The sequence below is a fragment of the Bacillus rossius genome, chromosome 5, assembly GCF_032445375.1.
Source record: "Bacillus rossius redtenbacheri isolate Brsri chromosome 5, Brsri_v3, whole genome shotgun sequence".
Classification (NCBI taxonomy): Eukaryota; Metazoa; Arthropoda; class Insecta; order Phasmatodea; family Bacillidae; genus Bacillus; species Bacillus rossius.
The window spans coordinates 35,204,399-35,223,084 of NC_086333.1; the positions used below are offsets into that span (position 1 = coordinate 35,204,399).

Below are 18,686 nucleotides of genomic sequence, written 5' to 3' on the forward strand. Positions count from 1 at the left end.
ACAGGCAATGCCAGGTACTTCAGCTAGTATTATATATGTATTTTTCCCCGGCGTGGTAAACGTGTTTATTTTCGCTAGTGGATAACGTGGAGGGCGTTGATGCGAACCTGAGGTTTATTTTTTCTCTGGGTGCTCCCGTTTTACCCTGCCATTCATGGCTAGAGTGCTGCATTCTGACATTCATCACATAGGGACACCTGTATTTCGCGATTTTATTTAATGTCAAGGTATTTCACAAAACACTGTAGCTATTTCTAAGAGTCATGGCAAATTGTGAGGGTACAGAAGTACGGTGACCACATTCTCATTGGCCCCGTCAAGAGCGGGACGACACCTTTCACCGACCTCAGATAATAACCACAGGATAAATGCTACAGTATTTTGTGAAATACCTTGACACGAAATGTATTCGCGAAATACAGGTGTCACTATTCATCAGTCCCTAATCCTGCGGCGCGCCTGAGCGATGCGGGACCCGCGCGGCAGCCCGGAGGCGCGGGTTGCCGGCGGGCGGCGAGGCAGGGGCAGGCGCTACCTGCAGGTCGAAGAGCCGCAGGATGCTGCCGGCGGGTCGCAGGTCCTCCCACACCTCGCGGCCGGGAGTCACCCCGAGCAGCGCCTTGTTCTTGGTCCAGTTGTAGCCGAAGCGCTCGCGCCGCCCGTCCTGCCGCGACACGCACACGATGCTGGCGTTCTGGCCCTGCGGCACGCGACACAAGGCTCACCGCGGTCCTTGCTGGGGAAGCCTCTCAACAGTTACACTTCAAACTTCAACAGTACATGTGTGTTCATCATCCAGCCCAGGAAACCAAATATTTCACCTTTCATGAATGACAATGGCGTCATAATTCAAACAAAATGTTTAAAATATAAATAATATTTTATGACATTTCACTAAAAACACCCAATTTAGTAAAACATGTCTACCACTAACATTTGTGAATAAAACTTAATATGCAATGTATATATAGTGGAACACTAGAATAATGATATTACATTTAAGTAATTGAAATGGCATCAGATGCCGGCATAAAATAAACACAGGCAATGAATTTCAAATTATCTGAAAATTTTCGGAAAATATTTCTGGCAGTCACTATGTCACCAAATGAACGAAATTCCACTTAAAAATTGTCTGTGTTAGGTACGCTTGTTCAAGCAGATCAGCATTTATATATTTAAAAGCCATTATGAACTGTTGTGATTCGCTTCAGCCCAACATAGCTGAGGTTTATGTTCAGATAAATATTTTCGGGAACCATACTTAGAGCGGAATTCATAGTGGTGATATAAGCAATACTTGAAAAAAAGTACTGCTTAAATGCATGCTTAAGTATGGCATTAAATTCATAGTGAACAAAAAGAGCACTGCTTATTAGGACTACTTCAAGTAATACTTCACGAAGCACTGCGTCAAATAAGTACTGCTCAATACGAATTCAGTCATGAAATAAGGTTGCCTTGTTTCGCAGGTATTCATAATCAAAGATGCCATGCTTATTCATTAATATAAGTGATACTTCATGAAGTCGGCTATCTAGGTGACTCAAGTACTGGTACGGATTTGTTTGTTCTAAGGAATAGGCTATGTGAGGTATTGATTCCCGTTAATGTTTCCATATATTAAATTAAAATTGAGAGAGTAAACAAATTAAATTTGGGTAAAAGAAACGAAACAAATCGTTGCCGCTTAGTTTTGTAAACAATACAGGCTACGTACATAACCTCTTCTGCAGCTAGCGTGTTGTTTCGCTACCACGTGGTTAACTTCACCCGCTTATAGATCACAGACACAAGATGGCCAACATAATTTAACAACACAAACATTTAAAACATATTTATGTAGTTGTAAATTCGTTTTTATACATGTTCATTATTATGTTATTCAGGTTCACTATCAAATAAAGTATAAATATCATCTTACGTATTAATTTCATTATTTTAATCGCATATATGGTTTGAAACGTAGGGATTTTTATTTTCAAACAGGTAAACTATGTATTTACATCAGTATATTTGCTTGCGTTACGTTGACACAAAATTCGTCCTTTACTTTTTGAGATACTTCATCAAGTACAGCATGGCCAATATAAGTAGTGCTTGTTCAAGTATTACTTCGTCAAGAATAGGTTTATGAATTCATTGCTGGAATAAGTACTACTTGAAGAATAAGCAATACTTTATAAAGTATTACTTATTTGCCAAACAAGCCTTCGACAATGAATCCCGCCCTTAGTATCTTTTTTCAGTATCCCTTCACCACTCTCATCTCTATTATTGAATGTAGATTACGCTCATACATTTCTCATATAGATTTTACATTAACAGTTTAATAGAATACTTAAAAATTTTTGAAACCATACTAACACGTTTCTCACCACTGACCCCTAATCCTACAGAGTGGAACTGGAAAAAGGGCTCATAATTTTTAATATAAAATATTTATGTTTATGGAAATTCATACCTCCAGTGTTTGTAGATTCAGTGATATGGATATTCTCATATTACACATATGATACAGTTATTACCACTATTATCTCCTAAAGTGTAAAATATTTTTTTTATAGTTAACTTTCAATAATTTTATAATTGAATTTTAAATGGCAAAATAATCTAATACTTTCGTACACTCCGATAAAGTTAACGTCGTGCAAAGTCAAACACACTCCTCATTTATCTTATTAGAAATTTAAATGCCAAAATAACAATAAAAACATAGTTTGTTATGTGTCCAAGCAATGCCTAACTTCTTACCTCTCATTCTGGTAGGTTTGGACGTATTAAAATTATTTCTTTATAAAACCAAATTAACACCCTGTAAATCGCTTAAAGATTTAGATATTATAAAAATGAAAAAAAAAAAAATTGTTAGTTTTTTCACGCTTACAATATTTACCCAATAATTTATTTTCTGCTTGAATAACTTTGGAAATATGATTTTTATTTCATAAAGTTTTTCTGACTGAACGAATCACCATCAAAGCGTTGTGGCTCGGAGTCAATCGGTGAAAATGCTTGTTCGTGACTGCAGTCTATATTTTCACTTTGGGGCTGTAGAAAGCGTAAAGCAAGCCTAGTGATTACACACACGTGTATGAGATGGAGATCCCTTACAGCTCTAGTTACATCCAATATGTATTTAATTATGAATACTAAGTGCTTTTAAGTTTTCTATCAGTACAGAAGAACAAGATAAGATCGCTAGGGATTTTTTAATGACTCTGTAAACTTCTAATTATGGCGGTAGCCTGGAAGGTAAAAATGTGGCTATTATCAAACCCTATATTTAAGTCTCGCATAACTTGAACTACAAAACATAAAACGTACTCTTTTTTTATGTGACTTACGGATGCGAACATGAAATTTATTATTTACATTGTAGAATAAAATGGGAGGGTTTCTGACGGTGTTTTACCGGAAGTTTAAGAATGATGATTTTAATCTTCCGAATAACGAGGACACAGTTGAAAATATGAATTTGGTTTATTTACAAATGAGGCTTTTGCACTAAAATAAAACCTGTTAAATCCCTTCCCCCATAAATACATGACTCATTAAAAATTCCTGTTCAGCTAAAAGATTATCCAGTGAAATAAATACTATGGGTTGAATACGTGTTTGGAACTTGGCAGCCGTCGAAAGTGGATGATATTGCGATGGCTTGTGTTTTCCCAACAATCTTTACGACGGAAGTGAAGTATGGTACACGCTGGGATATTTTGGTAGCGAGAAAGCGTGGAAGAAGCGCGGGTTGAAACCCGAGCTCTGCTTGCATTCCCAACACACGTGCGAGCCAATGACGAGACAGAGGCGAGCCGTGCTTCGCCGACAGTCCTGTACGACCCAGCCTGGCTCGTCACAGCCCATACATGTGCGAGTGGGCGATTGGTTACAGATGTCTTGAGAAAATTCATGAGTATAGACCCGGAAATTTCGCGGATTCATTTAGTCGCAAGCTAGAATGCAAACCTTCACACTCTCGCACTGTGCTCACGATTGGCACGCAGTTATTTTGACACGCCCCTCTACGACCGTGAGCCAACGATGTCCAGCTAGGAGAGAAGTAAGCGAATCAGGTAGTGCCAAATAACAAGGATAAAAATGTTCTCGCTAAGAAATCAACCAATGGGAAAGTAAACATGGGTCAAGCACACCTATAACTTTGAATTCTATCCTGAGGCCAGAAGAATCCGCGAAATTTCCGGGTCTCTATTCATGAGGTACACAATGATTAAATAGTCCTAAGCAGTCCACCACGAAATGAAATTCAAGCTAGATAGTTATTAAAGGATGTTGAATATTACAGTCTGCCAAATTTTTACGAATTTACAGTAATTATTACTGATTTAGATGTCAAGTTACGAAATCATAGAATGCTATTAGTTTAGTACGGAATCAGAAAATTTTAATTACTAGAGACCGGTAAAAGTCACGGATTCATTCGGCGATAGGCTAGAAGTCAAATACATATATCTTTTAGATGATTTTGTTATTGGCTTACTGTTCACATAGACGAATCTCAACCAATTATAAACCCTCAACCAAAGAAGGATCGAATCACAGAAAAACCAGCTGAGACGACTTACAAGTCAGCAGTCAATGAACAGGCGGTAATTGCCCGAGTGTACAGGGGAATGTGCAGTCTATCCTGAAGGCCATTGAAACAGCGGAATTTTCCGGTCTTTATTAATTACACGTCCAAAATATTGTGTGTATCGTTGTTTAATACGAAAAATTCCGCTCAATCAGTTCATGTAATAAGAAGGTAAATTTTATTTGATCAAATATTCAACCTACATATAAGTTCTGTAACTTATTTTAGATTTTTAAATATCGAAGTGGTTTGCTAACATGTGTAATTTTAAACAATTCGCAACGTTAATGAACATGTATTTTTCCCATTCTAACGCCTTCTCGAGTGAAAAGAGACTCCTCGGGAATCATTTGTAAGTGTTTATATTATTTGAAACAATCTTTATACCGGCCTGAAAGATTTTACGGCCGCCTTTATTCTTCTAAAGCCTTGTTTTCCCTCACCGCACCTTCGATACACAGCTGCCTTCTCCCCGTAGAGAGGCGCGTGCAGTGCGTGCGGCTTAGGGCCCTTACACACGGGCGACTTTCTGTCGCGGTGACTGTGCGACAGACAGTCGCGGCTTCAGGCGACAGTCACTTCTGTCGCAGTATCAAGATGGATTTCGTAGAGTTAGCATGCCTCCCTGTACTCCTTGTTCGAAAAGCATGTGCTAAAAGAAAAAAAAACACAAATAAAGACAGCAATGGGTGCATCCGCTAGTAAGTCAGCGACTTATTAAAAAAATTTGATAAATATAATTGTCTCCCTTTCTTTTTGTTTACATACATCTGATCACGAATTCGTTTTGAAACTTCTAACACTTTAATTACTTTAATGCACAATCATAGCGTTCAGGTCATTTCTCCACATCTGAAATTTAACATTTCTGAATCTGTATTCATTGTTGAATGCCGTGTCACTGAACCACGAATCACGAGCGCCCTGCTCTGGCGTGTCGGCTCGCGGCAGTCGCTGCCGTGTGAAGGGACGGGTTTAAAAAAGCTTGTTTCGCGGTCCTTGGCGACTGTCTGGACGCGGCGACTCGCGACATAAATGGAACCAGTTGCGACTTTCAACCAGCCTCTGCGACAGAGCAACAGATATGTCCCTCTCCAACAGTTCTGTTACTACACTCGTACCTCTTTTGCGCGGGGGGACGATAGAATTGTATCCCCTTGGAAAGGGCACCTTTTCATACTTTTGGTGGCGGTAGTGTAGCTGGGTAGAAATTGGAAAAGTATTCTTTCCGATTTCTTAAAATGCATATTATTTTCTGCTTTAAAATCCTGAAAGTTATCCCCTCTGGAAACATATCCCAAAATGGCTGCCAGACAAGTAATGTATCGATTCAAGCACCTTGTTCCTAAGTTTTATACTAGGAAGCGCTGGTAGGGAGTGTCCACAGAATACCTAACCTAACCTAACCGAACCTCTATTAAACGTTATAGGGAGCTAATAAATTAACAATGATCAAATGCAAAATTGTAGATAAGGTCTTTTTACTGATGTATTTACTTCATGCCATTCTTTCACGTGGCCTGAATCAATACATCACTTGTCTGGCAGCCATTTTGGGATATGTTTCCAAAGGGGATATCTTTCAGGGTTTTATGAGCGAGCACAACCATGTCGCAAACTGGAAAGGTTACCTTTCCAAGGGGATACCTAACATTCAGGATTTTCAAGTAGAAAATAATGTGCATTTTAAGAAATCGGAAAGGGTACCTTTCCAGTTTATTTTCTGCTGTGTCATTGTACAGAAAATCCTGAAAGGTACCCTTCCCGAGGGGATACAGTTCAGCCCCCCACTCGCGCCGACAGCGCGGCCTCGCGGCTTGCAGGGGGGGTAGGGGTGAGGGACTTGACAAAGGCCGCGCCGCCAGCTCAGTGGGTGATCTCGCAACCAGCGCGAGAGGCCGGCGTGTGTCCAGTAACGATGCCAGGCGCCTCGCTCGCTGCGCCGTCAAAGAGCGGTCTGTCTCGCACCGGCCGCTCCGTGCCCTGATGCGTGGCTAAAGACAGAAGCGCGACTAATAACGTCAAAATAAATTAAAATCAGTATGTGCAGCTACAGCCCAGGTTGTAACCGAGCAGGGTGGAAAAATGAATACCCTATGCGTTTTAATTAAAAAGGAACAGTTCAAGGAATATTTAAATAATTACTTTCATTTCTAATAATTATGTTTGATAATACTAAAAAAAATATCCCGTACTTTTAAAAACTAAATTTAACATAACATATTTGTAAAATATTAAAATGATTTACTTTTATTGATTTTTTAATATAATTTTAACCCTTTCTGTGTTTGAGATATTTTTGGATTTACTCCGTGATTAACAATTGGCATTGTAATTTTTTGCCAAAATCACAATACTTAAGTATTAATGAAATGAAACATTTACACTACAAATATTAGACTACCTATTCCGCATAACTATAAAACTATTCGATCAAGAATTCGACCAATCTTATTCTCAATTAATAATATAAATACCCTCATAATTAACTCATTGACAGAAATCATACAGCGCTACGGATCAGTTTTCATGGAGGAATAGCATCATATTTCGACGAGGCAGATAGACTAAGCATTATTCAGTGATAAAGTAGCGAGCTGTGGCTTAGTTTGCCATGTTTTGGTCACTGACGAGTTTTCAGTGTTAAATTTAGTATATTTGTTGCATCAAAATACGTATATTTAAGCCAATATGGAAGTTTAACTTCAATGCCTAAATCTTGGTTTTGGGTAAGCCATTTTCATCGGTGAGTTAAGTATCTGAAATGTAAATATGTTCATCACTGACACTGACTCACTGACTGACTGTGTTGTCTGATGACTAAATGAGTTACTTTGTACGCTTCTGTGTGTGTGTAATCTGATATCCCTTACGTATGCCCATGGAAATGATATCGACTGGAGACTTTTTTGAGACAATTTTGGGCGATTTGCAGCAAATATCAATGAAAAAACTTTCAAAACGAGTTATTGTCGCGCTGACAAATGCGCGAACATTAGAAATCAATAGGAAGATAGTAAATTTGATTGATAGTAACTCTCAAATATATTATAGCGCCGATTCTTTGTCAGTGAATATCCAAATGACGCACTCAATTTCCCTGTTGAATTCCTCACTGAACAAACTACATCCGGCATGCCTCCTCATGTGTTTTTGCTAAACTAAGGTGTCGTCATCATGTTGCTGAGAAACTTTAACTTTAAAAAGGACATGGAAACGGAACTAGATTGATCGTGGAATAGTCTCGTCGAAATTTGGCAAGAGCAAAAATCATTTCAAAATGCAATCAAAATGATATAGCCTAGTTCTAATTCCCAGGAAGGATCTCGCTCCAACCGACACAATTATCACGCAATATAGTTTTACAAGAGGTTCTTCATTAAGAACAATTTATTGTCAAATATATTTTTATCATTTAATTTATTCATGTTTGTATGTACCAGAAAAAATTTCATTTGCGCAATATTAAAAGAAATTGAATTTTTGATACCTACATATCGTTTATATTAATTTATTAAAGTGTATATTGTATTCACCATTATACAACTAACTAGTACAATATAATGAATTGTAGCTTAAAATATAATAAACTTATAATTTAAAAAACTAAAAAACTGTTTTATCGTTGAATGAACTAAAAATTAGAAAAATTAAAATTTTATTTTTTGTCCAACAGCCAAATAATGCAACACAACTCTTATAACTAAAAGCGTGGGGTGCTGGATATCATTTGTCTTAAATTTTCTATCACTAATTTTAGTATATATTTATTACGAAAATTTTAGGATATAATCATTACGAAAATGAAAGAAGAGAGCAAGCACCCTACGCCTTTAGTTATACAGAGTTGTGTTACATCTAGCAGCGAGTTACAAGAAATATAAAATAAAAGTTAATTTTTAATTGTTAATTTGTTCAACGATCAAAGCGGGTTCTTTATTTTTTTAAAGTATAAGTTTATTTAATTCTTTTTAGTCTCAAAATAAAATTAAAATACTGAGTATGAGTAATTAAAACAAAAGTACTACATATGAGCTATTAAAGTATTAATTTGTTACAATGAACTTCAAATTAGTCATTAATGTTCACGTAATCTAGTCATTTAAGCTAATACGTCAACATTTCATAGAACTTAAATTACCGTATGGAAACAAAAAAACCAAGCAATTTCCTATGATTTTACCTCATGTGCTTCATTTACGATATTGTCAGTTGTCTTACGAATGATTTCGTTAAGTTTTCGCGAAACTTTTAAATTGAAGAATTTGTGAGTTCTAGGTAAAATGACCGCCTTTCAAGTATGTGTCTATAGACTTGAAACTCTTCAGGGATGTTCTTTATATGACACTAGTTGCAGTACCTGGCATTTCCCGGGCTGAACACAGGGTGGTATATTGTCCGCGAGTTAAAGCAAAATGGATAGCGGTATATGACATTGTGGTGAACATAGAGAAATGACACACAATTGCTGTTTATATGTCCATTACCTATGATTTTCTGTTTACTCATGGTGATCAGTTGAACGGTGTTGAAGTTGATTTACTGCAGCGCCGTCTAGCGGCGAGTTAGAAAAAAAAATAGATAGGAAAAAACTTTCTCCATGAAAAAAAACAACTCTTCGATTTACCAACTTTCATCGCGATCGGTCAAATGGCTTTGGAGTTTATTGACGTCACACATTTTTTAAATACCTACATCCTATTATTTATATATATATATGTGTATATATATATAAATACACATTAACTGAACACTTGGTTTTCCTAAAATCAGCCTCCAAGGAGGGTTACGGGTGCGTTAAAGATTTTAGGGCTTTAACCCTTCCGCGGAAAATTTTCCACCATAACCCGACCTATTGGATCGGAAACACTCCAAATCAAAAATGAATACATGTTTTAAGTTTTAGAAATTTAGAGTTATTAATCCCTCCCCCTCCGAAGGGGGAAAAGTCGAACACCGCGCAAATTTCCCACCATAACCCAGCCTCAAAACCACTCTAAATAAAAAACAATACATGTTTTAAATTTTAGCAATTTAAGGGCACATTTTCCACCATAACTCAACCCAAATAGATAAAACTTTGATTTTTAATATTTTGAAATTTTGGTTTTTAACCCTCCTCCCCTAGAGGCACAATTGACCACGGGGCAAATTCCCACCATGCCCGACCTCATGGATACACATAAATCATGGTTATTTCCCATAGCTCAAAATGATTGGTTTTTTAACCTCTGACCCCCCCCCCCCAATTTCCCCTTAAATAAAGCTTTCAAAATATTGTAATATCAGAAGTTCTTTATATGTATGGAAAATTTCATCACATCGGACGTCGAAAAGGGAGTACAAATTGAATGGAAATATTTCATTACATAGTCCATTCATTCATAAATACCAGTCAAGCTAATAAAAGCGTGATAAAATAAAGACCATTCCGTAAATGAAAGTTGGCAATATCTAGAAAATCGCTTGATTTTAAATAGCAGATAATAATAATGTACACATTATATATACATATATATGTATATATAAAGAAAATCCTTGATTGCAATTCTCTTTACGTAGCCCTAAAATATTTTCTAATTAAAAATCTTTAACTCTTTATCGATTTCATAACTTTTAATGATTAATGTATTGAAATAAAGGTATTCAATTTACTAAAATATGTGAACAAAAGTCAAAACGACAGAGCAACAAAATTTAATAAATTTAACACGACAAAAAATACATTGACCTAAGAATTTAAATAGTCATCATACTGTGAATTAGCTGATTTTTGAGGTGTTTATATTGGTATTTGCCCTTTCTCGGCGTTTTTATAAAATATGTATTGCAAACATATATAACTACAAAGAATTTTTGATGGGGTTGAAATAAACTGTGTTCTATAATTTGTAGGCACTGAAAAAAAAAAAAATCCTTTTTAGGTATTTGTGCATTGTGTTGCTTTTTCGTTTGCGTACCATATATCACATGCAGGAAAATTGATATTTACATACCATCCCGTGCGTTTACCTATGTATAAATGTTTGAAAACGGTAATTCCGAGGAAAAATTACCATTTTGAAGTTCCAAAATCAGTAGTGTTACAGGCATAAGTTTACGTAAATACCTTAAATTCGTTAAATTTATTTCTATAAATGCTACCAATTTAAAAATTATAAATAAATTAAAATTTCAAAGCAGTTAGTAATTTTATGACTTATTTCTAAATTTAATAAATGCAGAATAAATTAGGTAATATTTTATTTGATATAAATTTAATCTATAAAAAAAAATAATATGTCAAAGGCCTGTTTCTAGCTTGTTTCTGTTACGTCGAATGTTCAATATGCGTAGAGTGTCTGAAGGAAAAGTGTTTTCCTCCTCTCGTGCCTTTCACCTCCGCCCTCTTCGCTCCTGTAACTACGGCTCAGTTTGAGCTCGGAACTCAATATTAATTAGCCCAGCATGCAAAGGCATCGCGGATCTTAGCTCGGGGCCTCTCCCGACGAGGTCTTCGTGGTTCGATAAGTCCCCGGAACTCGCCGCGAGCCCTAATTAACCGACAAATCACTCGTCGACAAGCAGGGGCAGAGCAACTTCATCATCGCCGCAGACATCCCGAGATAATTACCCAACCTCACGATCACAGCCGAACTCGTCCGCCGGTTCCTGGTGAAGGTCCTGCCACACTGACAAACTTTCGTTGTGCACCAAAAAAAAAAAGAAGTAATTTTAGCTCCGTTTTAGTTTTTTTTTTTTTCAAAATATTATACACAAGGGGAAACATAAATACTTATTCGCCCTCAGCTCATTGTTAAATGCTTTTCGTAAACATACACTACAGGGTTTGGTTTGGTTTTTAATTCCTTTTATTCATCAATGATACATCCGTGTTGTTACACTGCAGCAAATACATGATAGAAGACACATTAGACACATTACAGAGCTTCAAACCATAGTTTCTTTCCCTGTCTGAAACTGTGTCCACCTCCTTATGTTCTTTGCCGGTAGTTCAGAAACACGGGGGAAATTAGTTTAAAAAATCCCCCGCTGGGATATCTTGTGCAGTTCTCAAATCACGGGGTTCCTTCTGAAGCTCTCAGCGCGCGGGTGGGCGGGGTCCTTAAGGGCATGGCAGCTCTGCGAGAGTTCCGCCGCTCGCCGCCAGAGCGCAGCGGCGGCGTGTAGCGACTGCTCGGGGACGTCCCAGATGGTCATTAACGATAAATAAGGAGCAAAGCCACAAGCTCGCTTAGTTCGCCAACTTCGTTCCGACCTCCGGCATAATTCATGTCGGCCGAGCCGCCGGCCTGCAGGGAGACAGCTCCCGGAGGCTCGCAGTTCTACTTGATTCTGGCCTGCTTTCTTCTCCGCGCCACATTCGTTATTTACCCTTGCAGCAAACACCTCCATGCGTCTCGCGTCTCTTACAACTACTTCCCCGCCTTGTTTCAAGCAAGGCTACAAGAGAGGCTTATGAGATTGTTTCACTGAGACGCGGGATTAGAGAAACCAACACAGTAGAAAGTTTTTGTACTTTTTTTTTATAAGGAAAACCCTTGGAAACCCAGTTGCCAACTACATCACTTGTAAAACTGCAAGGCAGAGCTTTGTAAAATTGCCAGTGGTACAAAGCTCTCCCATACGAGTGATATCGTTGGCAACCAATTTTCCAAGGACTGTCCTTGTAGAAGTACAAAAACATTTTCAGAGTGAAAGATGCAGAAAAAAAACGAAGTAGACAAATTTTGAACTTTTTCAAGTACGAGTTTGAAAACCAATTAGCTTTTACTGCGAGGCTGTTAATTATTCCATACAAAATTGAGAATTATAATTCATTAAAATATTTAAGTTGTAATAATGTGAGGTGGAATTGTTGTGGACCCCAGCCGGTAAGAATTAGTAAGACATTACGTTCAGACCAATTTTAAAAATACTAATGAGTCGAAGTCACCATGATATTGAAAAGCTTAGCAGGAAACTTTTTAACACTAGAGAAGCTTCATGAATGAAGGTTTGAAGTCAACTTCAAAACAGGATTTTGTTAGTAGGTTATTCGATTAATTTTGTACTTACTTGTTTTTCCAATGGCAATGCAACATTATCCTGGTTGGTTATTAATTCCATATTATCTTAGATACGTCGTGCCTCTGGTTGAACAATTGAACATTCACATCGTGAGAAAACGTTCAAATGCTGTCAGCCATGCAGAATGATGAATTTTTCTGTAGATATTTAATTAATTTTTTGCACTGCATAAACGAATGACTTACAGGTCATTCAGTTTCTGAAATGTCACATAATCCAAATGTACGGGAAGGTTAATCATCCAAGTTTAATTACAATCTCCCATATAGTAGACTGCAGCGTCGTGATCCGTAATTGAGACGTTACGCAGAGTTTGAGGTCATAATTAAAAACCATTTGTGTTGAAATAAACGCAGTAATTTCAAAGAGGTATGTAGGTGCACATATATTGCAAACAATGAGATAAACCTTCCCTCAGAATACGAGATATCTACTTTGTTTCGACTTAGTAAAATCTCCCGTATGATAATAAAGGAAACATTTGTAAATCACAGAAAACACCCATTACAACATTGAAATAGGGTGACCATCGTTAGTATGACGGTCAGTGATCATAACTCTAACGGATTTTTAAAGTGAGTCAGTTCGAAGGACACCCTCCACTAAACCTCCCAGCAATGTTTGAACGTTAACATCTTGTCATATAAAATTCTTCAGTAAATAAAAATATAACTTGCAGGTATGGCTTACGGAACGATGTAAGTTACAACATTTACAGTTACAAATTTTACAAAGCATGCTTGCGAAATAAAGTTTGAGGTATTGAGGTAGATAAACTCGCAACAAAATTTAACGCGCTTTTTATAGTTTTTCACTTTTAGAAAAATTTGCCTCTACATCATAACAGAATACATTGAAACTCTACATGACTTCAAGAATATGTTGAATTAAAAATGCTCAAATAAAATACGGGATTCATATTCCAGTTTTAATGGCAAACGTAATCAAGTTCATTAAATGGACGGATTTTCAAATTAAAATTTTACATGCATTTTCCGTATTAATGTTTTGAATCACGGTCAACATAACGAACAATTATCTTCTCAACAGCCCGCTGAACATAAAACACATATAACGGGTCATTGAATTAATACAAAACGCACACCATGAATCTTAGGTGTTAAATTGTATGTTATCACGATATAATTGAACATCTAGGCCTATACGAGGTTTGTGTCTAGTTTATGGTAAGTTCTGATGCTAAAGAGGTAATTAATGGGTTCATGTTGACTGAGATAATTTTTCCCTGTAGCTAATTCATGGATAAATGAAAACTCAGCCACAGGCATTATGGACTAGATATCCGGCGGAGTCAAATAAATCCATAATGTCGCACTGTGGTTATCCGCGGTGAAATTTCTTCTGTTCAGTAGGCTTCAAGAGAGTTTTATAATTTTAAAGTTTTTCAAAGTATTTTATTTAAAGCTCATAACGTTTCACCCCGGTCAAGCCTTTTTTTTAACAATAATGTCTGGTCATGATGTTCTTGGAATTAGTGCTTCTGTCTTATAGCTTCTAATCAGTTCAGTGTGTCTCTTCGGACATGGATGTTTCTAGAATTAGTTTATCTTTCAATGTGCACAAGGATTGGACGTTATTATACTTGAATATAAAATAAAATAACATAAAAATGGACCCCAACTCAAAACATCGATCAAATTATGTATGCTGTACTCCCTCCCCACGCCTACTCATTTTCCTTCAGCCAAAAATAACCTCCCCTTATAGCAAAAATCCACTCTCAATACTCTGATAGTTGTAAGAAGGTGTCCTTTCAATATTCGGGATAATCTTATGTTAAACAGTTTTTATTCCATAACCAAATTTTAGACATTAGTTTTATTTCTACAGCTTTAAGGTTTCCTTGCCTTTTGGTAAAGGTACAAAGATAATTCTTTCAATGTATCTCACAAACGTTATAGAGCTGCTTTGAAAATCTTACTATAAAGCACTAAACAATTTTAAGAAACATAATAACCAAACACTTAATCGTACCGAAAATCCTAAAGTTAAAATTTTGTATATAATTTTGTAAATGTCCTCAAGTATCTCAACATGGACCTCATCGCTGTCATACTTTGGAGCCTAATTCAGACGATAAGTTCTGAGAATGTTTACTGTCAAGGAAGAGAAATAGATTATTGACTTTTGAACTGACATAACCTATTGAATCCTCGAAAAATTAAGCTTTTTGGTGTCAAAGGCTTAATGTTGCAGCTGCACACAAAATTCACTCTTAGCATTTTTAAAAGGTGCCAAAATCTGCAGCTTCGCAGGTAATTGTTGCAGGAGACCATATATATTTTTAAGTTTACAAATAATATCGAGAACTCTTATAATCAAGATAATTTTCCACAACCCAAGGAAGTATAACTTATTCCATTAAAAAAAACATATATCTTATTAGTTAGGTACTGATAGGCAGTGATGGAAATCAGGTAAAAACCATATAATTTGTAGAAGCTTTGCTATCCGTACTCGCAGTTTGGCATCTTTCTAAAAGTATTTGCACGCTGATGAATTGTTTTCCTGAGCCTCGGGTGCCGTGGTCCCCCCCCCTCCCCCTTGCCAAGTCCGCTGCAGGAACTCTCGAGTGTGGAACGTGGCTTATGAAAAGAAGAGAACGGTGGAACGGGAGATAACATCCCGAGAACGTATAACGTGCATTCAGACATATGGAGTGATTTTTTTCTTAAATTTTTTAAATTGTAAAACTATCACGTATAAAATTGCGTAAGATAGGTAATTATTAAAAGATGGTAAGAATGATTTTATAAAAATAAATAATATCTCCCTACCAAATCAATCAAGAAGAAAGAAGCTCAACCAAAAAAAATTCATAAAAAGAAACCTAGAGTATTTTTTGTTGTAATTTATTAAATTAATTTTACCAAGAGATTGATGTTTTGAAATTAAAATAAATAAATGTATCCAAACATATCATGTTAAGAAATTAGGTTTAAATAATACACATTCAGAAATTACAAAAATACCATCAAATCTTGAAATGTCACCCCTAAGAGCGTGAAAATGGGGTGAGCATGGTTTTTGAATTAAAAACCAAAATCTCGTCACCGATAGATATTAAAATGTAGAAAATTAATAAAATTATAACGTTGTATGAATTTTTCAATTTTAAAATTTGATCGCTAAGGGGAGGAAAGGATTTTATAATCAAAAAGTCATATTTCTGAAGATCATCATGCTGAGTTTTGATATTAAGTACGACTATGAAAAAAATATACATTCTACATGTGTAAAAATCGTTTCTTTACCATTTCATGGAATTTTACTTCTAATTTGGTGAAAATGAGGTTAAGTGTGAATATATATACATACACACCATCAAATCTTCAAATAATATAAATATTATTAAAAGGATGAAAATTTACATCCCAGCTGAGAAAATTTCGGTTTTCTTATCCTAAATTAGATCTCTAAGTGGTTGAGAGGGTGGGTTTGGCTTAATAAAAATAAAATAAGTACAATATTTAGGTGATATTCAAACAAATTATGATTAATTTTTTTTAAAATAAAACAAAATAAAATTTAAAACTGATTTCAACCGTTTCCTAAAATTTAACTTAAAAGGGCGAACTTCATGACACTTTAATTTAATGGTGGCTATTTCACGAAGGAAAGGGGGATGTAAATATAAAACGGCAAATGGTGATTATTTGATAAATTAGTTTAAGTATATATGAAAATTACTCTAAGAATGCCTGTTAAATGTAACTTTGAGTTTAGGTTTTACTGCTGCACAATTACCTTCAACTTATCAATGCATAGAGGAAAACGTTAACTAAGAAATTAACACTCACTCGGTAGAGACAAACAACAGCGAAAGATTCAATCAGTACAAAATGCATCCTAAGTTTTTTAAACCTATGAACGGAGTTTAAATAAAAATAACATAAACCTAATTGAAAAAAAAAAATATTAGAAAAAAAATCCAAAATCATTCTTTAACAATTGAAACTAAAGGTCACAGCAATTTATACTTCCAATTAAGCAATTAGTTATTAAATGAAGAGTAGTAAACGACAGTAAAATAGAGAGCATTTCAAAAATTTATCCTAAACATTTTATCTCGATACTTAAAATTATCTTAAACATCATTTGTTATCACCCCTTAGTTGCGACTGTACAGAACTCACGATTTTCCTGAAGATCCCTGGTCATGACTTGCACACTTAAATTCTGATCCTCTACTGCCCTGGAGTGAGCCTTACGAACTTTAAAACGGGAATTATTTTCCTATAAAGGAGCAAAATCTCTCCCCCCCATCCTTCTCCAACAGAGTGATCACCGCTCAACCAATCACGCACACTTAGGCTAAGACTCTGAGACGCGTTCCAGAACATTTCAGCCCCGCGCCACTGAATTGCCTCAGCCAGGGTTCGGGGTGATGTGAGTGTGTCCCCGCACAGCTGCGGTAGAGCCGTGCGGTGGAGTGGCGAGCTAGCGCAACCAGCGCCGCGCCACCGCTACCGAGCTGCGCCACACACTCAGAGCCCGAGCCAAGGAACAGTGCAGTTTATATAACACGCTACTGGAGAATTATGACACGTGACAGAAGTACTAAATCTTGTAAAGAGGAATTATTGTTACTGTGAACACCTTTAACTACATACGCTATTGAACACTAGATGCGTGAAAAATGAGTAGGTATAAATTTTAAAAATAAACAACCATCACTCTCAAACTAATAGAAGTGAATACAAATATTGGGTATTAATATTAAATACAAAATAATATGGAAAAAAATATTTGGGGCATTTTCCGAAATTTTAACTCCGAGATGATTAGGAGGCGTTACTTTTTTCTTCATTTATATATGTATGCACCAGATCATACTAAAACGATAGGTAAGAAATTGGGTATAACTTACACATTATATTATATATGTTTTACCATTTTTGTATATCCATTTATAATAAGAAAAACGGAGCATGTTTAGATTTGTACAGGCTATTCATATATCGGTATCGACTAAACCTGAAATTCTAAACTTTGTATCATAATTTTAAAAGGAAAATTTTAGATAGATAATATAAAATTATTGAAACTACCTCTTTTGACTTGGTAAAAACTCGTTTAGTTTAGTATCATTAGTGCCATCCGTAACAATAATTGAGAGAGTAATGAATTTTACAAAGGGAATAATTTTAATAAAGTTTTTAGTAAATCTATGGATTCAATTAATAAGATAATTAATAATATCAGCGCAAGTGATCTTGATTAAAAATAAACACATTTATATACATTAACGCTGTCTAAAACCCAAAAAAATGTTGTTTTTAATTAACGAACAACTTACATTTTAATGAATGTATAATTATATTTAAGTATTTTGGTATAGTAGTCTGCTCGCAAATTTGTAACTAAATGAAGACTGTGTATTTTTCAAGAGTGATGAAATGCAGGTTATTTCAAGTAGTTTCCAACAGCTCGTCCAGGTACAGGTTACAACTGCTCAGGAGCTACCTTGCGCACGGTGAGGCTGCGAGGCACCACGATGACCTCCGGGGCCGAGAGCACGGCCAGGGTCGCCGACCGGCACTGCTGCACCCCCCACTCCACCACCTGGCATGTGTAGCGGCCCTCGTCCAGGCGCCTGGCTGCCTGCGCCCCCAGTACGGACACGTACTGGTCCTGCGAGTCGCCTTGCGCCACCTCCTCCCACATCACCCTGCCACATACACACGTGCCGGGGCAATGCTCGCGTCGGGCAGTGCGTGCTTTTGTAATCGGCGAGCTTTTGGCACCGCACTCTCACACATAATTACAACTAAACAACCATCGAATACAAACGAAATAGAATTAAACAGCTTCGAAGGTACATTCTTAATATTTGCTAATAATATATCACTTAAAAGCTCTTAAACAAGTAGATTCAAAACTAATGGCTTGAAATGAAATACTTTTCAAATTCTTTTTAGCTTATTATGGTGGCAAACTAGTATTCATGCAATTTCTTTCCATTGAAATACCTTATTTTTAAAATTTAAAATGTGTTAAT

At 36.3% G+C, this 18,686-nt stretch overlaps 1 protein-coding gene across 1 annotated transcript in view; it reads right to left on the reverse strand.

The window, feature by feature from the left end:
• LOC134531698 (uncharacterized) overlaps positions 1-18,686 on the reverse strand; it is a 286,722-nt gene that overhangs the window by 53,533 nt on the left and 214,503 nt on the right. Inside the window, exons 9-10 of the mRNA XM_063367509.1 lie at positions 18,152-18,356; positions 536-700 (exon numbers count right to left, since the gene is read on the reverse strand). Coding sequence (XP_063223579.1) covers positions 536-700; positions 18,152-18,352 — 366 coding nt within the window. The 5' untranslated portion in view covers positions 18,353-18,356. The remainder of the gene's footprint in view (positions 1-535; positions 701-18,151; positions 18,357-18,686) is intronic.